The sequence below is a fragment of the Schistocerca cancellata genome, chromosome 2 (genome assembly GCF_023864275.1).
Source record: "Schistocerca cancellata isolate TAMUIC-IGC-003103 chromosome 2, iqSchCanc2.1, whole genome shotgun sequence".
NCBI classification, from domain to species: domain Eukaryota; kingdom Metazoa; phylum Arthropoda; class Insecta; order Orthoptera; family Acrididae; genus Schistocerca; species Schistocerca cancellata.
This window is the reverse complement of record NC_064627.1, coordinates 581,247,376-581,274,981: the sequence shown is the minus strand read 5'-3', so window position 1 is coordinate 581,274,981 and position 27,606 is coordinate 581,247,376. Positions and strand designations below refer to the sequence as shown.

Genomic DNA, 27,606 nt, shown 5'->3' with positions numbered 1-27,606 from the left:
TTAGTGTATGGACAAGCTGAGAATTTGGGTCTGATAGATGTGCCAGTGTAATTCGTGCCATTGCAATGACCACTGTGGCCATATGGCACAGTGGTCAGCACATCTGCCTAGTGAGCAGGAGACCTGGGTTTCAATCCTGGTCCACCACAAATTAACAACTTTCTGCATTGATTTAAATCAATGTGCACTGGCAGCTAATGTCATTCATTCCTTTGAGTTTTGAGTCATAATGGCTGAAAATTTTAAAAAAAATGTGTCTGTTCTTTCAGACACATCCAAAAGAACAGATACCACACATATAATTAAGATGAGGATGACACATCATGCTCAAACTGTTACAGAAATCAGTGAAATGCTGCAAATAATGAGGATAATTGGCAAGGGGCATTACATTAGTAGTGTGTGGATATGTGGATAATTTGCGTCTGATGACAAGTGTGCTATGGTAGGCCTTGCATTTCTCTATTATATAATTATAACATATACCTACACATATTATAAGATGACAGTCACTGCGGGGTGAAAACTACCTATCTATCAAACAGATGAGGATGAAAAAAAGCGTAGCCAACAACACATAAATTCCCAGAATTTATTTATCCAGTATTTAAGAATGAGAGCAGTTAGTGAATTGCAACAAATTTTTACATAATTTCAAACCTTAATTAAATTTTTTTCACTGACAACCCCTACAAAATGATGCAAAGAAAAATGTCTATTCTTACTACTTTTCCACAGTCCATGCAGTAAAAGTACCACACGAGGCATGATGCTACAATTTGTAAGTTCTTTACTACTAACTGTATTCATGACTCATTGTACAGACAGTAATCACATATGCTGCTGCAAAGTAAGTGCAAAGTTATATCATTTTACAATATATATAATTCATGAGATATGACATCATAACAGTAATAAGATGTCTGAAAAACAATTACATAACACATGACTTTAAATTTATTACTTTTTTGCTACTAACTCTATTCGCTATAAATTTTGCAGGCGGTATCCACATATGTCACTGAATATAGCTACAAAATTATGTCATTGACAATGCTTAGTTCAGGAGGTATGTCATCATAAATATTAAGAACAAAGGCCAGATGCTGCAGGGTATGGGCATGGAGGCACAGCTATAAACAAATACCTGGGAAATACTGGGTTCCTCCACTGGTATTAACATATAATATATATTTAAAAAGATATAGCCAATGTTCATCTGGAAGTTTATTTCAGTAATGTGTAAAAATTGAATTAGATTGGTCAAGAACTTTTGAGATATTTCCTAACAGTGGTTCCCCTTTGTATATTATACCAGCTATTAACCACAGCTGTGCTCTCACCTCAATAAACTTGTTATGATGAGTGATGATGACATGCCCAGTGCATGATGACATGGCATACAGAGGGGCTTGGCATCCATACATTATACAACATGTACATTATGCAACTAAGTTTTTAACATGGTTCATGTTCATCATTATAAAAAAAGATTTGCAATGCGATAGGGTCCGCAGCTGCGATGAATTTTTTGAATGATTTCTTGAAGCCTTCAGCTGCCATTTTCTTTATTTCCTGTACGATTGTACAATTTTGGCCTTAGGCCATTTTCAAGTATTTTATGGATGATTTTTTGGTAACAGATTACCTAATATATGTCGTTGCTCCTATGACATCATGTTATGTTCATAAATCAGTTCGAGGTGTTCACGCTATTTTAGGAGCACGTTACTTTTGAGCAGTTGTTGAAATTGTACAATTGTACAGAAATAAAGAAAATGGCAGCTAAAGGCATCAAGAAATCATTCAAAAAAATAAAAAATATGTTCCATTCCTTAGTCCATCTCTTATGTGTAGTTTTTTCTTTATTTTTATTTATTAATTTTTTCAATTTTTAAGTAGCCTGAGTCCTTCCTTGGGGTTCAAAATTCTCTGTATCAAATTTCCTTGAAATCAGTTTATCAGTTTGGTCATGAAAATGTAACCGAAAATGTTACATTCACATTTAGTAATACTGATATGGAAGTATGGATTAAACACATTGACGATTATATAAGCATTGTATGCTAGCTGTTAACTGTGGCTGGACTCTAACCTCAACAACACATTGAGGAGTATATAAGCATTCTATCTAGCTGTTAACTGTGGCTGGGGTCTAACTTCAGTACAATGAAATGAAATCCATGTACAGTTTTACTGGCCAGGGGGTCCATTTCAGCCACTTGGTGCTAGTCTTTGTATTTGATTCCACATTGGTAACTTGTGTGTCAGAGAAGATAAAATGATGATGAGGACAACGCATACACTCAGTCTTGAGAGGAGTAAATTCAACCCCTTAGAAAATCAAACTACAAGACCATAAGCTGTTGATACATATCAACAGTTTTGTTATGATGAGTGATGGTGACAGTACTAAAATAAAATGTAGAGTTTCTAAAATTATTAATCAGTGTTAAACTGGCAAATAGAGAAACTAAGTAACTTGTAGTTTGATGCAGCACGAATTTTATAATATTTGCATGTGCCATCTCAGTTGCCTTCACATGTCTGCCTGTTAACTTCAGCTGCACTCACAAATCATAATCAAATGAAGACTCACTAAAAGCATCCCATAGTCTACATGTAAAGGCATGACATATCTCTTTTTGTCAGACAGCATTTAAATGGTGCCATTGTTATGAGTTCTGAAGTGTTTCAGAGGCTTTAAGAGACATGTGATGCTCAGTGGTTAAAATGCAATGGATTTGTGAATGATTTTAGTATGGAAGTACGGATTAAACACATTGAGGATTGTATAAGCATTGTATTCATTATGTTGAATCATATTACGTAGAAAATATCAAACAATAAAAACATTTTCACAAATATGATAAGAGTTCAAAAGTCAAAGGGCAAACAGCTTTTTCATGGAGCAATTATTGTCACATATTTCACATTACACTCTTCAAATCAATAAATATCTTGTACTACACACTTCTTAAAATAGCCTATGTTCTTGTTGAACATTCAAGCTATCACAATATCTAATTTCATCAAAATCAGTTGAGTGGTTTAGTCATGAAAGCATAACAGACAGACGTACTTTTGTGTTTATAATATGAGTATGGATTTATCATCATGTATATTAAAAATACATAGCTTATATCTGTCTTGATATTTATTATAGCATAGTGTAAAAATCTGAATTAAACTGGTCAAGAACTTTTGAGATTTTTGGTAATAATGTTAAGCAACTTATCTTTATAGAGGGTGATCAGAAACAGTCTGAAAAGCTTGTCAGTGTGCTACGGGCAAGGTTGCACTAGAAAAAAACTGTTAGAAAAAAATTCGATACGCTGCACCATTTCCAAGTTATTAACATTGAAGCTAGGCAATCATGGCATTGCATGCACAAATTCATGCAGCCTGCCAGAGGTGGTGTCACTAAATGTGTTTCCTCAAACCAAAAAAACATAGGCACAACAAAAAGAGAGAGAGAATATGTGTGTGTGTGTGTGTGTGTGTGTGTGTGTGTGTGTGTGTGTGTGTGTCGTCTTTTGTTGACTGTAGTTTTTCCTAACCTAGCTTAAATTTATGACTTCTGAAAAAAAGCACATTTTAACAGGTTGAGCATTTCCACAACTGATAACTCATGGACAACATGATGTCTGTGCATTAGCACATTTTAGTGCGTGTAAGTGTTTGAACCTGCACTCACAATGAACTGATTGGCTAACTTTAATTCTAAATAACTCAGAAATGGCACATTCTATCAATTTTTTTTGTTATCAGTTACTTGTCTGCACACTCTGTCCAGCAGAACCCTTCCAAATTTCACAGACCATTTCTGACCTCCCTGTATAGCATGACATATTATTAGAAAACACCATTTCTTATAAAAATGTTATTGTTCCATCAGTTACTATACACAAACACTTAACTTTTGTTCTCATTATGTAATATAGATTGTCATGGCATTCATTGTCCGCCCCCGGTAGCTGAGTGGTCAGCGCGACAGACTGTCAATCCTAAGGGCCCGGGTTCGATTCCCAGCTGGGTCGGAGATTTTCTCCGCTCAGGGACTGGGTGTTGTGTTGTCCTAATCATCATCATTTCATCCCCATCGACGCGCAAGTCACCGAAGTGGTGTCAAATCGAAAGACTTGCACCGGGCGAGCGGTCTACCCGACAGGAGGCCCTCGTCACATGCCATTATTATTATGGCATTCATTGCTCTATGGTGTGCAGCACATCTCTAAGCTGGGACAGGACTGCAGAGTATAAATCACTCAATCAGCAGGTACAGTGAATTATGATACACCTGCTATCATCGTCCTACCTTGCAGAAACACAGTGTCCATCCCAGAACCTGTGTACTTTCCTACAGAGTATGTAATTCTAAACCACTTAACTAAAATAAATTATATTTATCTGGGTGGCAATTTCCATTTGCCAGTACTGTAGGTATGTGCAACACATCACTCTACCTAAGTGATATTTTACACCACATATCACTCTCCTTAGAAGAACTATGTCATCACAGTTATTGAATATAAACAAACAAATAATACTAGTAGTGCTGAACACACTTTGGAATTCATACCATTAAAAAAATTATTTACAATTAGTCTTTAGAACATGTTCATCTTTTCCAACTTCAGAACTGAAAACTATTTAGTAGAATCAAATTTTTAAAACTTTTAAGAGTGATACAGTCATACCATTGCTTGATTATCACAAGTGGTTTGCCCGCCAAGAGCTAGTAACACCTAAAACTTACAATGTTCCTGATGTTGTATTTCTTTGATCACAGTCACAAAAACAAATTTAGGAATAGTCACTCATTCAACATTACAGTCCATTTAAACGGAGATTCTTAGAGCAGAGTTTTGTAAGTTTCTTTTTTTGTTTTTGACAAGTTTTCTATATGTTTTTGAGGGTGCTGAAACTGAATTTCCAAAGACCCACCAAAATTTTGTCCTTGAAATGGGTCAAAAATGATAAAAACCATGAAAAAATGGAATTTTTCTGGGGTTTTTGCTTACAATTCAGAAACTATTCAATTTTTGTTAAGTTGACTATTTATGAAAATAAAGAGCATTAAATTTCTCACAAAGTAAGTTCAAATGTTTTTTTCATCAGATCAACCATACAGTGTATAGTGAATGTTGAAGTTAGCATAATTTCAGGTGCCACCACCAAAACCCAACTCCTTACATCTCAATATGCTATGATGGTCATTCAAATGGCAAAATGAAAATTTTCACCAATCCTACCATTAAAAGGTGTTCAAATAACTTATGTAAATGACATAATACTTAATTGTTTAGTTTTTATTTGGTAACAACAACAACAACAACAACAACAACAACAACAATAATAATAATAATAATAATAATAATACGTATCATAATGTTATATTATTAATACAACAGTTTTAATGAAATTTCAAAGAAGTTACATCCTCTTTGCACATTGTGCACCACTGCCAATGTATTTACTTGATTTATCAGCAGATTGAGAATATGTAAAGGTATGTTACAGCTAAGTAAGATAAGACATGACTAATTTCAGTTCATAGCAGATAACAAGTAAATAATAGATATGAAACCAATGTCCACTGTCTGTTACAATAATGAGGTCATGGGATTTCACAATGGCAAATTATAATAAGAGCAACAGGAAATTTGGCTTATCTTCATGTAGTGTAATACACTGGATTCCTCCCATTACATGGAAACTATTGTTTCCATCAAGAGTTTGGGTCAAATTCCAATCCCTTAGCCATCCAGTCCAAACCTACTGATTCTGTGTAGGAAGCCCTGTTTCCTAAAGCAGACAGTACATCAACCACTTTCCGAGAGCCATATATCTTACAGATGAATGTGGCCAGGCCAATCTGTAATGGTGAAAAGAAAGTGTTGGGTTTGATAGCTGCCACAATGTCGCATGCTAGGGCCACACTTCTGGTCTTCTATTTATTCTAGCTTTCTCACTTTTACTTCATCACTAGTCAAGTAACGAAATTTTGGACAGAACTAGGGATGATCTGTAAGAAACTGGCCTGGAGGGGAATATTTTGTTGTGTTGTAAACCTGTGATTGAATATCTTCAACAAGTATGCCTGTTGCTGTTTCAACCACACATTGTAGTTCTTCCTCTGGAGATGACCTTTTCGACATACAAACTGTTTGCAAGAATTTTGTATCCAGTGTTTTTGAAACAAACTACAGCTCATTTCTTCACAAATGAGGCAGTCACTATATCATTTCCATACTTCTTTAACAGACTGTCAGGAGGGGGAGATGTCACTGGCATTACACAAACGTCTTACCCCTCCATCATGGCAAGTATCAACTACCAGCCACTCCAATGACATCACGACACTAGTGAAGGATAGAATACAGCAACAGATGTGCAACAAAATACACTAAGGGTGTGGGTGGAAGGTCCTGAGAAGGACTATCTGCTCAGCTTTGAAAAAATGCTAACCTCTATTTTGTGCAAATTTTTATCCTCTTTAGTTTAACAAACACTCAGCTTTGCAGAGTACTGCATCTTTTCAGAGTTATAAGCAAAAAAACCAAAAAAGTACCACTTTTTTGAAGTTTTTTTCCATTTTTGAGTCATTTTCAGGCTGAAATTTTGGTGGGACTTCAAAAGTTTGGATTTAGCACCCTCAAAACCACATAGAAAGTTTGAAAAAAAAAATCTACAAAACTTTTCACTATTTGGTCTTTTTGAGAATCATTTGACTGGACTATTAACCTTTTGCTGCTGTGGGCATGTACACATCCTGCTACACCATTCTGAAGATGTTGTGGACATGTATATGCATGCCGCTTGGGTTTTCCTACAGTGTTCTGGATGTCTGTATGCATTCTGAGCTGATGATTACTCACTGCTCCTGACAAGTTACTTCCATATCTTGGTGAATAAAAAAGTTTCAGATATTTATCACACAACATATGTGTCTCATTGTTTGTTATAATTTGCGAAAAAACTTGTCCGATATCTTGAAATGGTTAAGAGATATGATGATTGTTATAACCATGATTGTTGATGTGCAAGGACATGAGTAGGTGTGTCACATGAGACATCCTTCTGCTCTCAATTTTAAATAAATTTTTTATATCTTATCTACATTTCATTTGCTGCAATGTCAACCATATACAAAGTTTTTGCCTCTGCAAAATCTTTAATTTTGCATGATGTTTTACTTAATTTGATGCAGCACAGTAACTATGGTATATAACGAAAAGAAATTCAATCCTTTTATCAAGCAAAGACATTAGTCTGTAAGATGTGCAAAAATCAATTCTTTTCACGTAACAGTTTTGTTTTAAGAATGGATGATAAGTATTTCATAGCAGCCAGCAAGTCCACATGGACAGAACTAGGCATGTCGTGCCTGACCGTCCATCAGATATAAAACCCAATACCTCGGGAACAAAATTTTGTATCATTCTGACTTCAATTTTAAATAAAATTTCAATATCTTACTTACATTTCACTCACTGCAATGTGTGAACTGAAATGAACCAGACGCAAAGTTTATGCAATGCATTTTTACCTCTGCAAACTCTCTAAAATTACATGTACTTCTTTACTTCATTTGATGGAGCACAGTAAGTATGACTGATAATGAAATGAAATTCAATTCTTTATTGAATGAAGATATTAGACTGTAAGAAGGGCAAAAATCAAATTTTTTTCACCTAATAATTTTCGAAAAATTGGATGATAAGTATTTCATATCAGCTGGAATGCCATCTCCCAGCACATGCAGTAGTACTTGACGAGCAGTACAGCCATAACAAACACTGCCTCAGCTTGGAAAGCAAATGGCTCATCTACAGCTGTAAAAGGGTTAACTGAAATTCATGAAGTAAGTTACAGTTGTAACATGCCCTGCTCATAAATTTATTTATTTATTTATTTATTTATTGCATTGGCTCTAACTCTCTACACCTGTGAACTGACCACAATGAGGACTGGTAATTCTGTTATGCATTTAGTTTAATCATCAATTCATTTTATAAATAGGATAAGGACTCATTGCTTAACCATGCTTATTGGACTTGGAGTAATGATCAGTTACTGTTACCAGTTTAATGTTTTGTACATCATCAAGAAATCACTTGTTTGTGTGCTTTGTCTCTAGCAGTCTTGTAAAAATAAGTTCTAAAAGATGGATGAGAGAAAAATTTCAGCAATGGAAATAGGCAGAATTGACACGGTACTCTTCGTGCAGAAGAAAGAAAGGAAAAGAAAGACTAGGAGTGTTGGAACCAAAGAAGGAAAGGTGACAGACACCAAAGATAGATACCCATCCCAATCCCCACCCTAGGGACCCCTTATTGGGAGGAATATTACCAATGGGCCAAAAGATGATTTGCCAGTTCTACTGAATCACCACCACTGGCTTAATCACCGATGGTCCTGAAAATCGGTTTTAATACTCTGCTATTGACAGTTATGGGGAGCGTAGCAACATAAATAGGAACTGCCATTCACTTAAGTAACCCACTTAACCAACCAAACTTTTAAGGAAACTATGGCCTATCAATAATACCTGTACCTCTTCCTTGCTCTATCCTGGATCAAGTAAGACAGGTAAGTAGCTAGATTTACTACATAATTCCATATCAGTTCAACCTTAAAGCTCAGCCAGTCACAAATGGTATAAACAGCCCTACTACAACTCTCTTACCAAACCAGGTTTCTGTTAAAGAAAAGAAAAGTCTACAAAATTCTGCAAAATGTACCAACCTGCCTACTATGCCTACATTAGGTATAACAGGAGATTCATTACAGCATGTATAGAAATCTAATATTTTTAACCTTTACAGCACTGCCACCAAACCAGAAGAGTTGCATGTTTAGAGCAACTAACAACTTTCATTGCCTTGCATGCTGTAATTATCCACTTACTTCTCCCTGTCTGATGAACAGCACTCAGAACTCAAACACTTGCATACTTACCATTCATTTATTAAATATGTATACACAATAGACAACACAGCTCATGGAGGTTCATCTACTCTGCAACCTTTGAATAACCCTCCAAATAAATGGCATCCTTCTCCTACAGGAACCATCAAGTATGCCTCCTTCCACAAAATGATGATCCCTAATCACCCATCTATGTTCACAGCAACAATGCCCATTCATTCTCATTTTGGTGTGGATCATACTGTCACTGGTACACCTACACTAATAATTACACAAATTTATATATGAAGGTTCAGTCACATTTAATATTATATACCACTGTACTCTCCTCCCCTTTTCCTGTATATTTTGAAGGACTCACCCCTACTGTATTCAGAAACGATGCCTGGTCACTGAGATTCCTCATCTGCTTTCTCTTAAGTATGTTCCTCTATGTTCGACTCAATGTGACTTAAGCTTATTTTTCTTCATTACAAAAGTGTTTTGGTAATGTGACTTTTGGTGCACCTATGTAGCTCTCTCTGATCCTATCTGGACGTTGGTACATCAAACAGTTAATATCTTCCCTTTCCTTTCTCCATTCAACATGCATTGCTAATAGCCAGCATTAGTATCATGCACATTTACCAAGTACTTATGCCAATATACTTTTCAGCCATTATGCACATGATGTTAGCAAAAAAATGAACTAGAAATATTCCCTTATGTAATCTCTACCATACATTAGAAAATCTAGAGTGTTGGTGTTCATTATTTATGCTTATTATTTTGAATATGTTATGAACAAGTAACACACAAATCATAGCCCCATGTCCTGCAATTTCAACTGAGTAGTTAATTCTTTAATCTTGGTCGCAGTTGACATTGTATTTGTATTTTCTGTCTGTTAAAACCACCTGTTAGAGAGAGGCAGTAATGAATATAAGGTTACATAACATTACTTTACTTTATGCCATTTGAGCAATTTAGTAATGTATATGACATTTCTCACATGCTTTAGTAACTTAGCATAACTCTAGACAGTATAGTAAATATGATAGTTACGGTATTTATTATTTTGTGCAGTTAATGCGAGATTGGCACAAATGGCTTGGTTGCTTCATCTTTTTTAATTTATACCATTGTTGATGTTATTGTGGTCTCCAGTTCAGAGACTGGTTTGATGCAGCTCTCCATGCTACTCTATCCTGTGCAAGGTTCTTCATCTCCCAGTACCTACTGCAACCTACATCCTTCTGAATCTGTTTAGTGTATTCATCTCTTGGTCTCCCTCTATTTATTTTTACCATCCACTCTGCCCTCCAATTGGTGATCCCTAGATGCCTTAGAATATGCTCTAGCAACCAATTCCTTCTTCTAGTCAAGTTGTGCCACAAATTTCTCTTCTCTCCAATTCTATTCAATACCTCCTCATTAGTTATGTGATCTGCCCATATAATCTTCAGCATTCTTCTGTACCACCACATTTTGAGAGCTTCTATTCTCTTCTTGTCTCAACTATTTATCGTCCATGCTTCACTTCCATACATGGCTACCCTGCATACAAATACCTTCAGAAATGACTTCCTGACTCTTAAATCTATACTTGATGTAAACAAATTTCTCTTCTTCAGAAACGCTTTCCTTGCTATTGCCAGTCTACATTTTATATCCTCTCTACTTTGACCATCATCAGTTGTTTTGCTCCCCAAATAGCAAAACTCATTTACTACTTTAAGCATCTCATTTCCTAATCTAATTCCTGCAGCATCACCTGATTTAATTCGACTACATTCCATTATCCTCGTTTTGATTTTGTTGATGTTCATCTTATATCCTCCTTTCAAGACATGGTCCAATCCATTCAGCTGCTCTTCCAGGTCCTTTGCAGTCTCTGACAGAATTACAATGTCATCAGCGAACCTCAAAGTTTTTATTTCTTCCCCATGGATTTACCCAAGAGGACGCCATTATCATTTAATATACTGTTAATTTCTCTAATTTATTTTAGAAAGGTAGCCTGTGTTGTATCTTCAAAAATTATGGGGTCCTGGCCTAGAGTAGTACGTCTAGGTATTGAAAGAAACTGCATGGCAGCGACTGAACATTTTCCAGCATATGACAAAAATGACTAGTTTTTATGTGCCTAGAGTAGTACGTCTAGGTTTTGAAAGAAACTGCATGGCAGCGACTGAACATTTCCAGCATATGACAAAAATGATTATTTTTTATGTCTTGTATGTTCAGATGATGATGAGAAAATGTCTAAGAGTGAGATTGAATAGTCCTTTTTTGTTAGCAAAGTGATCACTCTTGGCTCTTCATGTACAGGATAGAATAAGATAGTAAACAGAGGGAGAGATTGTTATATGGAAAGTTCTTCCAAAGCATGACTTCTTCTCCGCTGTAACTGTATCTGTGTTGAAAATGTGAAAGTGCTTACCTATGTTTTCAACTTTCTATTAAATTATTAGAAATCACTTCCTCTCATACAAAATTACATTGATCCATCAGTTACAATACACAAATGATTCATACAATGCTTCCATGACTTTTGAGTGTACTGTTGAATCTAACTGTCAAAAGTTCACGATACTTTGTGCAGTCTTCCAAAGCGACTTCAGTGAAAAATGAGATGACATCAGAGCTGACAATAATGTTGGATGCCTGCAGTATTAGCTCTTTCAGCCCCAACAGGTGAAATCACCTGAGTTCCTTGTGTGATATACACACTTGCCGGCATAATGGCCCAACATACCGTGAGCCCACAGCAGACATTTCACTCCATCTGTGCCACCTGATGATGGTGAAATGGCTATCTGCTGAAATATTGTAGACTTTTTATTATCAGATCTGTAATTACTCTTGAGAACCGTGGAAGCAGCATATATGCCACAATAGCCCCAGACCACATACATCATTCAATGTCCATGAGCTACAACACTACATGAACTGAGTACACCTTGATTGACAGCTCTCTTTAGAATGTCCATTCAGCATCATCTCTTTTTCCCATGACGTAATACTGGTTATCACAGTACTTGCAGCTCTATGGGGCAAAGTGAATCTCTGAGCAAGGGCAAGATTACAGGAAATAAACCATCCAACCAGTGGTAATTGTAAAGCCTCATACAGCTATTACCATCATCCTGCTTGCACAAATGCGGCATCCATCATTCTAAATCACTTAAATAAGACAAAAATGTACTTTCCCTGGTAATAATCATTATTTGTTAGTACTGTAGACAATGTGAAACACATCACTTCATTAAAGTGAGAGTGCTACATAAAGTACTCTACACCACACAACACAAGGTGTCTTTCAGAGTATACAGGGTGTTATAACAAGGTACGGCCAAACTTTCAGGAAACATTCTTCACACACAAATAAAGAAAAGATGTTATGTGGACATGTGTCTGGAAACGCTTAATTTCCATGTTACACCTCATTTTAGTTTCGTCAGTATGCACTGTACTTCCTTGATTCACCGCCAGTTGGCCCAATTGAAGGAAGGTAATGTTGACTTCGGTGCTTGTGTTGACATGCGACTCATTGCTCTACAGTACTAGCATCAAGCACATCAGTACGTAGCATCAACAGGTCAGTGTTCATCACGAACGTGGTTTTGCAGTCAGTGCAATGTTTACAAATGCGGAGTTGGCAGATGCCCATTTGATGTATGGATTAGCAGGGGCAATAGCCGTGGTGCGATACGTTTGTATCGAGACAGATTTCCAGAACGAAGGTGTCCCGACAGGAAGACGTTCGAAGCAATTGATTGGCATCTTAGGGAGCACGGAACATTCCAGCCTATGACTCACGACTGGGGAAGACCTAGAATGACGAGGACACCTGCAATGGACGAGGCAATTCTTTGTGCAGTTGACGATAACCCTAATGTCAGCGTCAGAGAAGTTGCTGCTGTACAAGGTAACGTTGACCACGTCACTGTATGGAGAGTGCTACGGGAGAACCAGTTGTTTCCGTACCATGTACAGCGTGTGCAGGCACTATCAGCAGCTGATTGGCCTCCACGGGTACACTTCTGCGGATGGTTCATCCAACAATGTGTCAATCCTCATTTCAGTGCAAATGTTCTCTTTACGGATGAGGCTTCATTCCAACGTGATCATATTGTAAATTTTCACAATCAACATGTGTGGGCTGACGAGAATCCACACGCAATTGTGCAATCATGTCATCAACACAGATTTTCTGTGAACGTTTGGGCAGGCATTGTTGGTGATGTCTTGATTGGGCCCCATGTTCTTCCACCTATGCTCAATGGAGCACTTTATCATGATTTCATATGGGATACTCTACCTGTGCTGCTAGAACATGTGCCTTTACAAGTACGCCAGAACATGTGGTTCATGCACGATGGAGCTCCTGCACATTTCAGTCGAAGTGTTCGTACGCTTCTCAACAACAGATTCAGTGACCGATGGATTGGTATAGGTGGACCAATTCCATGGCCTCCACACTCTCCTGACCTCAACCCTCTTGACTTTCATTTATGGGGGCATTTGAAAGCTCTTGTCTACGCAACCCCGGTACCAAATGTAGAGACTCTTCGTGCTTGTATTGTGGACGGCTGTGATACAATACGCCATTCTCCAGGGCTGCATCAGCACATCAGGGATTCCATGCGACGGAGGGTGGATGCATGTATCCTCGCTATCGGAGGACATTTTAAACATTTCCTGTAACAAAGTGTTTGAAGTCACGCTGGTATGTTCTGTTGCTGTGTGTTTCCATTCCATGATTCATGTGATTTGAAGAGAAATAATAAAATGAGCTCTAACATGGAAAGTAAGCATTTCCGGATACATGTCCACATAACATATTTTCTTTCTTTGTGTGTGAAGAATGTTTCCTGAAAGTTTGGCCATACCTTTTTGTAACACCCTGTATATGTAAATGTGGATGTGAGTGCAGAATGTTCAATTCCCATATCATGTATGGATCATAAGAACAAAATAAAGGAGATTACAGTTTGAACATGGATATACAGGCATTACTTTTCCCTCTCCCCATTTTGTTAATGGAATAGGAAAGAGAATGTCCAGCAGTGGTACAAAGTATTCTCTGTCACACAATGTACAGAGGCTTGAAGAGTAAATGTAGATGTAAATGAAGATTTACATGTAGAATGATATAAACAATTACCTGGATAATTCAGATATTTTTTCAGAGATTTTTTCAACAGTTCATGTACATAATTTTCACTGTGATAGGGTCTGCAGCTGCACTGAATTTTTTGAAAGATTTCTTGATGCCTTCAGCTGACATTCTCTGGCAGCTGAAGGCATCAAGAAATCTTTCAAAAAAGTTCATGTATACTTTACAAATCATATTGCTAACTTACTTCAATTGCATTTGTCATGAAACTTCCTGGCAGATTAAAACTGTGTGCCCGAGTTCGAGTCTCGGTCGGGCATACAGTTTTAATCTGCCAGGAAGTTTCATATCAGCGCACACTCCGCTGTAGAGTGAAAATCTCATCCCAGCATTTGTCATGTTTTCGAACACTTTTGTGCTGATTTTTCACATCCACATGTATACACGAACAATTTGTTAACAGTTCAAAAATCCGTTTACTCAACAAAGAAATACGCACAACAGCCTTGCATTTCTGATCATAGAATTCTATAATAAGATAATGTTGTATGATAACTACAGATAATTAACTTCATAGTTTTTAATCTTATTTACTACTTTCAATAGACTTACTCCACATTTGTCACACAGTCTCAGGGTATTGAAAGAACCAACAGCAAATAAGTCTCCTTCAGGTGTCCACGAAACAGATGTAATAGGATAGTCGTGAACAGAACTGCAGTACAGCTGTCTTCCATATGTGTCCCACACCTGCAATAATGTTTTCCAATAAAACACTATAATGACTTAATTGCAATAGATATCAAATATTGCAATAAACACAGCAACAAATGCCTTAAACTACTCCACATATGTGAATCTTGAAGTTCCTAGCATAATGAGTATTCCACGAGGTGTAAACTTAGTGCCACACAGCAGCAATTTGCTGTGGAAAAGTCAACTGAGGAAGACTGCTAGGTTGTTAGCTGAAATATCGTGGCAAGACATCGTGATCATCAGGCTGCAACCCTGAAGCTTCGTGGAAGACTCCACATATACTCATTAATATGAATTTAATTAAAAACATATCCTGTATCTGAGATGCAGGAACTGCACAGATGGGTCTCAGTAAGTGCTCAGTATAAAATGTTGAGAAAGGCTTGGAATTATCAGATGGAATAGCTGGTACCTGCATTATTACATCCCAGCCAATGTCACATATAGTGGCACAAGTGTTAGCCAGTCACTGTTACACAGCCTTCAATCATTGAAGAGGAGCAAATAGGGGTCTTCTCTGCAGAAGGAGGGTAACTCCACTCAGCTGGAAACACTGATAATGTGTGGTTCTAGAAGGCAGAGAAAAAAAGACTGATAATAAGGTTAGAGCACAGCAGGGGATGTCAAATTGAGCAGAATTTGACAGACAGACATATGTCAGAAATGCACCATTGTGGAGCTATGGAAATTAAATGAATCACAATGTACGGCAATTATGAGGAAACTTTCTCATATCAGTGCACACTCCGCTGCAGAGTGAAAATCTCATTCTGGAATTATGAGGAAGTGTATGCATTTAACTGAAGTGGCCCAGCTCTACTGATTAATTAATAATTTTAAGAATAATAATTATGAAGGAAATTTTCTGGCACTGCATAAGAGGTGGAACAATAGTGAGTTTGCCCAGGAGTGTGCGTCTCAGCTAAATTACGCACAGCGACACACTCCACAAGGAGCAGGTGAAATAAAGAAATACTAAGCGACACTGGCTTCATACCATAAGAATTAACATATTTCACACTACTAGTGAACTAAACAGAAATTCACATCCTATCTCTAACATGGATGGGAAGAGACAGACAGTACGAGGTCAATGAAACATCCAATAGGAGTTTCTACAAAACATAAGAAAATTAATGTTCTTAATTTTTCTTACTATCTCCACAGCTTGATTGCTTTGGACGTACTGAATTTCAATCTTTGCTGTTAACTAGGGCTTAGGCAAATTAATGGATAAAAATAAACACAGTAAACTAAAACATATACACATAAACCAGAATAAGTCCCAATACACAGCTAATTCCTGCTATCTAACAAATGGAATTACTAATTAAAATATCTGAAGATAATCATTTCAGTTAAACAGTCAGAGATAAGCATATGTTGAATTCCTATTCATGTAAAGTTATGTTAGATGTGAATTTTTCGTGATGTTGACTGGGTAAAGCTTGGTTAGTAAATACGCTATGCTAAAAGTATCAAAATGCCATTTATTTTTTAAGATAATAAGCTGTACTGCAGAAACAGCACTTTAGTAAAATATTCAACAAGTGGTACTGGAAGGTGCAATGTTATTAATAATGGCATCTAATTGCTACATATTTTAATTTACGTTAATGTACAGAGAACATGAATGAAATTTTATTGAGAGTGTGAACCACTGCAATGGTGGAAAACAAAACAGAAATCAAATTTTACTCATTTGCCTTGAATGATCTTTTACTTTCAAAGTTGAGATCTCTTGTGCATGATAGCAAAGTAAACCTTTTCCATTGCAATATTTCAAGCAAGCCAATGAGTGATGTCCAGTGTGTGAGCTGTTGCTCTGATATTGGTTGAAGGCATTATCACAAAACATTGGAGTAACTATTTAAGATTCTACAGTCCTCAATTTTCTTTGCAATCCAGTATTGGCATTTTGAGTGTTAATATGCCCGTTTCTCTCAAATAATGCTATGCAGTTCTAAAGGTGTTGACTGCTGGTAGCCTTCTGTTGGGAAATGTTAAGCATACCATCCTCTTGCAACCTTGGCACTTCATCCCACTGCTCCAAAAGCAATGTGAATGTTGGGTAGGACATTGTTTATATACCTGTTCATGGCATATCTGGAACAGTACAGCCTGTAGTGACCTGTGCAGTGGAGCAAACAACCACAGCATAAGATAACAGAGCTCAGATGGGATAAAACACACTATTAGACTACCCAACATGTTCACTTATCAGAGAAACTTCTGGCTACTCAGTTAATTGGAAAATTTGGATTTATCTGACATTTCCTACCATAATCTGTCCTTATTATCAAATCTGAGTGCGAGGTCACAAAAGGCCAATGATGTTTACAGCATTCAACGCCCAATGTATTGCCTAACATGCAACCACAATATTGGCTAATAATCAACAGAGGGTGGGACTGGAGATATCCAATGGTGAGCACAGCACGGAGCTATGAGTGGAGCTGAGCTGCTTAGTCGACAAGTAACTCACAACACTGCTAGTGGTGATGGAGCAAAGCAGAGCAATGTCAACAATAAAAAAAGCAAACATTGTACTATATCTACAACAACAATTGCCGAAACTGACACTTTGTCAGAAAGCAACCCTAGGAATTTTGTAGAGTGAGAAAGAAGTGCCAGACAAAATATTAGCACTTCTGCAAGATGAATCAGTGGTATGTGTGTTGCCATACATGCTTGACTGTGCAGACAATGTACATGAGAAGTACAAAGATGACAATATATGCTTAACAGTGAAAGTGATGTTGAAACAGGTGCTGAGGCTAGCAGTTCACCATCCATGTCAGACAATCCCATCTCCAATGAAATGTAGTAAAGGACAACACTGTTCAAGAAGTGGGTAGGGTACTAAACATAATTACATACATGAAAGATCATCCACAGTATACTAAAAAACTAGTTATGAACAGATTAAAAAGAAATCCACAGCAATATGGTCATGTAGTGCATAAGAGGAACAATGAATATGCAAGATAGGATAAGGTGCACTTATTACAGAAATTGGTGCCTGCGCATTTCAGAGATGCTCGATACAATTTACAGGATGTGCATGATAGTGGCCTACTACTTTGTGCACATCAAAGTGTGCATGACATAGATTACAGTGATTTAAAGGGAAGCAGTGGATGGTCGCAAACTGCTACAGATCTGGAAGACGTAAGATAACACAATTTCAAACAAAGCGCCAACTTGATGATGTACAGCAAACTGCGGAATCAGTCCAAAAAATTGAGGATGAGATAAACAAACTTACCCCAGCATTCAGTAAAAAATTTGTTTTCAACTCTGACCAAACAGGATTTGAAGAGGAAATTCATATGATAAGAACTCTGGAAATCAGAGGTACCAAGAGAGTTGTATCAAAATCAACTAACATCAATGCCTCAATGCATTTGTATACAATCATGCTGACTGTTAATCTGGATGGTAAATTCGCTGAAAAGTTTTTTATTGTGGTGCAAGAAGTTGGAGTTGCTCTGTTTCCTACAAGATCTTTCATTTGTGCCTGATCCTGCAAGGGCAGCAGAGAATATATACATTATAGCATGCAAGCATGAGAAAATGGGCATAAGAGGACTACAGCTATGGTATGGGTACTGCTTCTGGCCAATAGCTGGTCAAAGTAACTTGCTTCTGCATGATTCCTGGTCAGCAAATAATATCATACTCATTTAGAGCAAACTATCCCTCTTGAAAGGTGTGTGACATTGCAATTCATACCACCTGGAACCACTGGACAAATTCAGCCTCGGAATGTTTGTTTTTTCCGTGCCTATAAAACACACCATCGCACCATCTACAGCTACACCTCAAAGGATAGCCAGTTTCATGATAAGTTCCATAACAGACTGTTTTGCATTTGATTGCATGCCATCACATTCCATCAGTTCTCATTTACCCTGTTACTGACCAACACGAATCTATATGCATTTTTTAAGAGTGGATACCTTGCTGAATGTCCTGCGTGGTCTGTAACTCCCAAGGAGTTTGCCTTCAATCTTGATTGTGCAAACCTTTGTGATCACTGTGGTGCACATTAATGGTTTGTTTTGAACATTTCCTGAATGTTGACAGTTTCCATCTGGAGAAGTGTAATTTACATACACCCCACAGAAGGTTGATCAGTGCACCTCACAGACACCCATTTTGTGTCACCCTCCTGATGCACATGGTGAGTAATTAGCAGTTAATATTTTCCCTGTCATAATTGTTAACACAACAGTTTCAAATGACCCTTACTAAATACTGAACTTATGACCTCGCACTCAACAGGTGCTTGTAAAACTTACGGATTGTTTACCTCTGTTTATGAAACCGACTGTCTTGTCTTTCAGAGATATTTCCTCATTACTCTGTCCCTGATATAGTGAGAATAGCCATATTACTGTGTACAGGCAAGAATTCCATAGTCTACACAAGAAATCATTGTTGTCAGACCAGGCTAGAGTTAGTGGCCCACAAGGCTTAAGCCACAGATGCCATTTTAAGTGTTCTAATGCTGAGTGTCAATGTTCCTATGAGGATTCTGTTATATGTAACCCATTCCTCACAGAGGAGTCCATTCGGGCATTTTACATTTACAGGTGCTCAAAGTGTTGCAATCAGCAGACAAACAAATCAAATATTTATCTGACACAGCAGCAATTTCATCTTTAACACCAACTGCAGGAACTAAGTGACACCGAGTACTGCGGGGAACTTCACAGGCGTCCCCTAACATTGCACTCCATCCACTCATCCCCTCGGCTGAGCGGTAGTTTATAATTGACAGACATTTCATCGCAGTTTGTCTATCTAATTGACACTGGCTCTAACGTGTCTATCATACCTCGATTGTTGGCTCCTACTGACTTATCACCGATGAAGTCTCTCCTATGAGCTGTCAACGCATCAACGTTACAAGCTGTCGGTTGTGTGAAAGTGTTGGTGCACCTATCCCCTTCTCTGCATTTCCCATGGACCTTCTATATCACCGAACCAATTCTCGGTATGGACTTTTTGTCCCATTACAAGCTCTCCCTGATCGTAGCCCAGTGTTCAGTGTTACACCACCCGTCTAATGCTCAGATACCATGCTCCGGCACCCATACTTCTCATTCCGTTTCTGCCACAACATGGCATTTAGTTTGTGAGTGTTCCGCCTTCGCGGGCAAGATTGTGACCTTCCTCACTAACCTGCTTCCAGAATATGACTCAGTGGTGTGCCTCCGCCCAGAGAATGATGAACTGAAACAATGCATTGCTCACACTTACAATGAGCTTGCTGCGGCCTGCACCTCAGTGTTGAAACTGCAATCCGCAGTTCCATCACTGGATTGAAGTTCATCACCAAGCATCAGTTCGAACACTCATCAGGTTAGTTCAAAAACATTCGTTGTGTGTGACAATTCGTGTGCAGTGGCCTCTGCACCACCCAAGTGCCAACTACACGCAGTGCCTCGTGTTTCGAACAGTCTCTAATAACAGTCGCTCATGCAGCACGACCACCCCACTTGTTGATAAACATTCCCACTCTCCCACATACCAGCCAAGTAACTTGGTGGCCATTGCTTTCCTTCACGCGATGCTAGCACCTCTCTTGCCTGTGCCGGTTACCCAAGGCAAAGTTAACAACAGACAGTCGCTGTGCATCCCACTGCACTCTGTGCTGCGCGCACAGCCAACCTCTACAAACAAGTGCTTGCCGCACTTGCGTAATAGGCATGTGACTTTTGTGCTACCTTTTCCCACTCGCGCTAACGGCTACACCTCATCGCGCCCCACTCATCCCAAAACTTCACGTCAGAATGTTACTCAGCCTCGTGTGCAGTTCTCAGTCTCTTCCGTCACTGACAGAACGACACACAAGATAATTACCACTGCTGGCCTCCCTATTAGACACAAGGTTAGATGCCTTAGCCCCATTAAGTTGTGCGCGGCCCGGCAGCAAATTAACGGACTTCTGGAGGCAGGCATTCTACAGCCATCGGACAGCAATTGGTCTTCACCAATTCACCTCGTCACCAAACACAACAGTTCTTTTCAAATGTTACAGACATTTAAATGCTCGCACCATCATGGACAACTACCCTGTTCCAAACATAAACGATTTCACTCATATGTTATCAGGCACCACAATCTTCAGTGTGATTGACTGCAAACATGCTTATCAACAGATTCCCGTAGCACCGGAAGACATTCCAAAGACTGCAATCATCACACTGCTCAGTTTGTTCCAGTACAACTTCATGCCATTCAGTTTAAAGAATGCGGCACAAACGTGGCAACATTTCATTGACTCAGTCTTACGACAATTCAAGTTCTGCTTTGCATACCTGAATGATATACTCATTTTCAGCAAATTGACTGAAGTCCACTAAGATCATTTATCACAGGTCCTCCAGACTTTAGCATCCAATGGTGTCGAGGTCAACAAAGAAAAATTCCAATTGAGTCAGCCTTCTGTGACATTTCTGGGTTACACCGTCTCCGCAGACGGTATACAGTCTACCAAATCCCGCATGCAGGCTTTCATGTCATTGCCACCACCAGCTACATACAAAGATCTCAGACGTTTCCTAGGTACTATAAATTACTACCGCCATCATTTACCTTCTCCTGCTGTCATGCAGGCCCCGCTGATGGACTTGCTCTCTGGCAAACAAAATTCGGGCATTAACCAGTCCATTGGACTGAACCCATGCTAGAGGCTTTCAGGGCTCTTGAAACACCTTTAGCTCACGCAGTCGTACTCGTCCACCCTGATCCATCTGTCAATTTGTCCATCACTATGAATGCCAGCAACATTGCAGTTGGGGCAGTATTACAACAGAGCAAAGACAACACAGTTTCACCACTTCATTTCTTCTCCGTAAAACTGTCTACAGCACAGAAGAAATACTCCGCTTTTGATAGAGAGCTTCTGGCAGTGTACAAGGCCGTCAAACATTTCTGCACTGACATCGAGGGCTGTCCTTTATTCATTCTTACTGATCATAAGCCACTGGCGGATGCCATCTGCAACCCGCCAGAGGATCCTCCCCCCCGAAGTTTCCGCCACTTCAAACTGGTCTCTCAATTTACTACAGACATACACAACATCAAAGGCATGGAGAACATCCCCACTGATTTCCTCTCACGGATCAATGGCATTTCAAGGACCATTGATTTATCCAGCCTCGCCGGTCTACAGGCTTTGGGCTAGGACACTCAGGTTCTGCTCACGGGCCCACAGTCTTTGCTTGTGTTTACCAAGGCTAAGTTCCCTGGCATTTCAGACGAAGTGTGGTGCGACTCTTCTATGGCCATTCTGCGGCCTTTGCTCCACCCACGCTGTGCCAACAGGTTTTCGACACCTTGCATAATCTCGCCCACCCCGGCGTCCGAGCCACCACTCACCTCGTCACCGAGGTTTTTTTGTGGAATATGTGAAACGGGACTGTCAAACATGGGCACACAGCTGCATTTCCTGTCAATGAAACAAAATAGGACGTCACACCTCTCCACCACTTGGCAAGTTTGACATCCCTAAGGGATGTTTCCATCATGTACATATCGACCTTATCAGTCCTCTGCCTCTATCAGAGGGCCACAGGTATATTCTGTCCACAACAGACCGAATGTCTTGTGGGTGGAAGCCATCCCCTTACCCAACATCACAGTAGAAACTGTGGCCAAAGGATTCGTTTCTTCTTGGATCACCAGGTTTGGCTGTCCGGCCACCATCACAACCGACCAGGGTCGACAGTTCGAATCTGCACTTTTTATGATTCTCTGTAATCTTTGCGGTATTAGAAAGATCCATACGACAGCCTACCACCCGCAAAGCAACGGGTTGGTGGAATGATGGCACAGCACCCTTAAAACTGCACTCAGGTGCCATGACTGTCTGTGGTCCGAGGCACTTCCTTGGGTGTTGCTGAACCTGCATTCTACATTTAAACCAGATTTACATGGGACAATTTACACATTCGTTTTCGGCGAAAACCCGGATTTACCTGGGGAACTAATTCTCCCCCAAGATCCTGGGGATTCCCCCTCCTTCCCAGACTTTATCGGAAGGATGCGTGCACACTTTAGAAACACTCGGCTACACCCACCTGTCAGCCATTCCTCACCTGACACTTACATGCCGACCGCACTCAAACAACATGCTCAAGGACGACTCTGTCAGACATCACTTACAACACCCTTCTAAGTACTCTGGAGGGGCGACACAACGTTCGACATTATGATAAAAGATCACCCGCAAACCGTTTCTCTGCACAGGCTCAAGCCTGCCTTCATAGACTTCAACACCCCTCTGCCGTCCCAGTGGGAGTGCCCGAGCACATGTTCTTTTGACGAACACGCTAACGAGTCTGTTCAACCTATGGTTGGGTTTTCTCCATCCAACGATTCACCTCTGCAGTTTGCAGGTTCTACAGGCATGTCATCATCATCCCCATTCACAGGTTTTGAAGACATTTCAGGTACTAGAGACGCGGACGCCCTGTCCTTCATTTTGCGCTGCAACATACCACCTGACCCCGTCAACGATGTGTCGATTATGGTGTTAGATAATAGTGTGCTTGTACTGCTCACCAACAGCACAGACCCGACCCTCACCGAGGAACTCAACGTCAAGGTGGTGCACAGCTTGTCCCTCCCACAAGAGCGCGACCCGTCATGTGTTTGAGCTTTCATTTCTCCGGATGGCTCAGTCTGCATTTGGGGAAGGCACACTCACATGCAGCCTCCTCTCCCACTGCTACTCCCGAGTTGGCTGACACATCATTCCCCCCCACTAGTTTTTGGATTATGAGTTGGACCAGTAGCTGCCCTCCGCACGCTGACCCGACGGAGATGGAGATTCCGGTTGTGTGTGTGCCGCCTCGCACCACTCACGCCGATGCTGACACCCACACAAACCCCCCTCAGGTCTCGCATAGGCCGTACTCTGTACGGTGCGGTGCGGGGGGTGGGGTGGGGGGGGCTGGTGTCAATAGGTCACATCGACCGCACAAATTACAATCTTTGGAATATTAATTGCTCTGACCAGCCGCATGTTTAATTCAGTCTGCCTTTGTACTTCATGCAGTGTTCATGTGTATCAGTCTTTATGGTAAAATATATGTGTACATAGAAAACTTGGGAACTGTGTATTACATATATTATGATCCGTATCCAGAATCCCATACAATCAAATAGTTCCGTCAAGTTTTCCCTTTTACATCTATACATTATTCGTCTAGGACATCTTTGCAAAACTCCTTTGCATCATCAGGACTTAAAAAATACTTTAGCAAGGCAGACCCATCTTTCTTTTTTTTTTTTTTTCATTAGCATATTTTGTATTGGTAAAAGGGGGGATGTTAGTATTGTTGGATGGCATGGTTTCTTTCATCTCAAGATGTCAACTCCAGAATGTGTCTAACTAACGGACAAATTAACAATTTTTTTAGCTTTCAGGTTTGAGATGACACACTAACTGTTCATTTTGAATGATACCTTGGATTGTAATACTTTCTGTGCATTATATCTTAGATTTTTAACAATCCATTCTGTGTTTCAAAATCTGAGAGTACCATGCTCTTTAAAGTATTAAAATATTCTTTAGAAGACATGTTGCTTTCTTTTCTGTAAGACTTCTCAATTCTACCAGTCAGTCAGTCTGGAGGCATGTAGCTATGGCCAGGAACAGAGGAGATGAATATTATTGAATTTTGTTTTCTTTTTTCCAAGAACGTTGTAAGTATTGCCATCATACATGTTTTTATTATGGCTGCTGCACAAATCTGAGAACAGATGTATAGTACTGGTGCCATCATTTAGTTTTTTTTTTTTTTTTTAATAAAAGTCAGAAAGAAAGTCCAATAAAGCCTAAGGAACCTGATTTCATCCTCTTCAAGCTTCTGTCTCCAAACAGGTATAGAAAACAGTGTTTTCCCTTTTTTACTCCTTAGCATGGCTCATGATGCACAGATTGCATAACCATACTTGTCTAGCCTAGAAAACCTCACTGACTGATAGTTTAGGAATAGGCTGGTTTTTCTGCATGTCAAAGCAAATCTCAATGACAGTAAGATTATCTTCCTCCATTATATCATAAAGTAGCTTTGCACAATTTTTTTTGTAATCTTTGTCTAGTTCGTAGTTCATTCTTCTTCTGTACACGTTTCTGGTTTTATTTCAATTGAACCAACCTTACAAGTGAAACAGGTATCAGCATGAGGTGCCCTGAATGATAGATTGAAATGTTTGTAAAAAAATATGATTGTATTGTGCTAAGAAGCATTGTTTCAGTCCTAATTTTTTTCTTTCCTCACAGAATCTCTTGAATATTTTATTTACTGTAAGATCTGAAGCCAAATAGCCCCTCACAGACTTCCCCCTTCCATGGTGCCTCTCCCTGCATTTATATTCTTCCATATAGTTTTAATGGCAATAGTTACCTTCTCATAATCCTTTCCTGTTCTGTCTCCTTCTCTCCTCTCTTTTGGCAACCTTCCTCCTTCATGCAACCTGCTTGCTAGAAAGAATAACCTATCCTTGGATGTGCCAGACACTCCTTGGGAACTGGCAGCACAGACAGCAACTACTTCACCATTCCTTTTTCTAATGGTATACTTCACTGTCACTGTTTTCTTCCTTTTTGGAATAAGGGTGTCCACTACTCCATACTGAGGTGAAGAAATATTATGAAATTTTAACAGAAACTTATCTTGATCCACTTTATTTAATGACGTCATGTGATGACGAAAGTGAGAAATATCTCCATAGCAGAGTTCAGCAGCTTTGCATTCTTTCATTCCTTTAGCTTTTGAAGGTGAAACCTCGAGTCCATGATTGCGTTTAATGATAGGTTCCTTTTTACACTTTATCCTTTCTGTTTCAGGCTGATGTAAGCTCTTCTTGAATAGAGATTTTCTCCCATCAGAAAATTATTTGAACTGTATGCTGTTTTCAGAAATGCAAGAATCATCATCCATTCTGCTTCCACTTACAATACTTCTTTGTATACATACACCTGGTTGCAACACTATTACCACCAGTAAATACTGTTGCAACAATGAGTAACACTGTTTAAAGCAAACAGTATACTCTACTATTGTTAACTGCTATGTGGAAAGAGAGCCAAGAATACTGCATTTGTCAAATTTTGCTATAACTGTAAGAATGCATATTTCATGTTTTGCTAAAACATTGTAATTTGGAGTGATCATAATCACAGCAGTAGTCGATTTTTGCTAAATCTTGATTCAGGTATTGATACAAAAGGTCAAAATTATGCCATTACCACACTTAAATCTATTTTTAAATTTTTTGCATACATCAAGTTTTGGAACAATGCTCCTCAATTCCAGTTAGCATTGTTTCTGTGTTGCTGTTGGTTTTGTTGAGTAGATTCTGTCAATTTGACAGAACACCAACCTTATCTCATTTCCTTCCTTCACTATCTTCCCAGCAATATGATTCTCAGAACTGCAAACTGAATGGCCTTTCAAAACCTCAAAATTGATCCTAATCAGATTGTATTCCCTGAGGACAATAATCCTATAAACTACAGTGAATTCTTAGTGAAGGGTCTCTCTCAAGTATTGCACACATTCACTTACAATCCCTTCTCTTGCAACACCATCTGACTAGTCAAGCACGACATACGAATCCTTCTCAAATCCCTAGGCCCTTCCCTGAGCTTCTCTCCAGAATCTGCCTCCCTCCAGTATTCCCTGAACTCCTTTTCTATAAGCTTAAAAAGACCCACAAGTCCAACTATCTTAGATGCCTTGTTGTGTCTGACTACTGTGGCCACAATGGAAGGATCTTTGCCCTTGTGCACCAATACCTGCAACCTAATGCTGCAAGTCTAACATTATATATCCAAATTTTCCATATTTCCTCTTTCTTTACCACCAGGCACCCTGCTTATCATTACATGCGTGCCAACCTAGAACCTCCTCCTTGATAACTGAACCTAAGTCTACCTACATCCATAACTACATTGCTTTTGGAGGTATAATTTACAGACAAATTCACCTCACTGATATTGTTACTCAAATGGCACCATTCTGTGAAAACCTGATAATGGGCAATCATGATGAGTCCTTTCTCTATGCAAAGGGTCATATAATTGTGGATGACCCTTATCTGAGATGTCCCTCATACAGCTGACTACCACCCCTTTTTCTCCAACCCTCACACTATCACTCTTCTTCCATAAGAGGCCTGGCCATCTGTGAAAGCAGCCTCACTATCTACCAACTTCACTGAAATTATAGGAGTGATCTAATTGAGTATGACCACAGAAATATCATCTATTAAAATTAATTGCCTCTGAAACATTGTGATCCCATGACTAACTAGAACATTCAGTTGTGGAGCATGCTTCTCAACATTAAGTGCTTTATTGTAATGGCTTCTTCACACCCCATACTACCTCTATTCTTTCCCCTAACACTAGCTTTTTTTTTTAATTCCTCACAAGGGAACATTCCTTAGAATATATCAGTTTTCCGGACAACCTCACTGATCTCAATCTTAGCAATTTTCAGTTTTGCTGAGGCATTTATCCATCCACTATTTTCATCTTCTTTCCTGCTTCAGCATCAATATCTTCTTTCATAACCCACCTATTTCATGAAGTTGTGAAAAAAATAATCGTAAGTTAGATGATTATTACAGTCCACAATTCCTGACAATATATCTCAGCTATTGGCTTACCACTACAGCTACCACATAACACCACCAGCAACCAGCAGGTGGTCTTGTGCCAGTATCACAAGCATCTTCCGGCGGAGGCAGGACTTGTGCTGGGCAATTTGAACACTGCTCCATGCACA

The 27,606-nt window shown here is 39.2% G+C and overlaps 1 protein-coding gene across 3 annotated transcripts in view; it reads right to left on the bottom strand.

The window, feature by feature from the left end:
- LOC126162193 (intraflagellar transport protein 80 homolog) overlaps positions 1–27,606 on the bottom strand; it is a 432,276-nt gene that overhangs the window by 296,209 nt on the left and 108,461 nt on the right. For all 3 annotated transcript variants that reach the window (XR_007535032.1, XM_049918521.1, XM_049918522.1), the window contains exon 6: positions 14,648–14,785. Coding sequence is in view for 2 of the 3 variants with exons in the window: in XM_049918521.1 (XP_049774478.1) it covers positions 14,648–14,785 (138 nt within the window). In the remaining variant the exon portion in view is untranslated. The remainder of the gene's footprint in view (positions 1–14,647; positions 14,786–27,606) is intronic.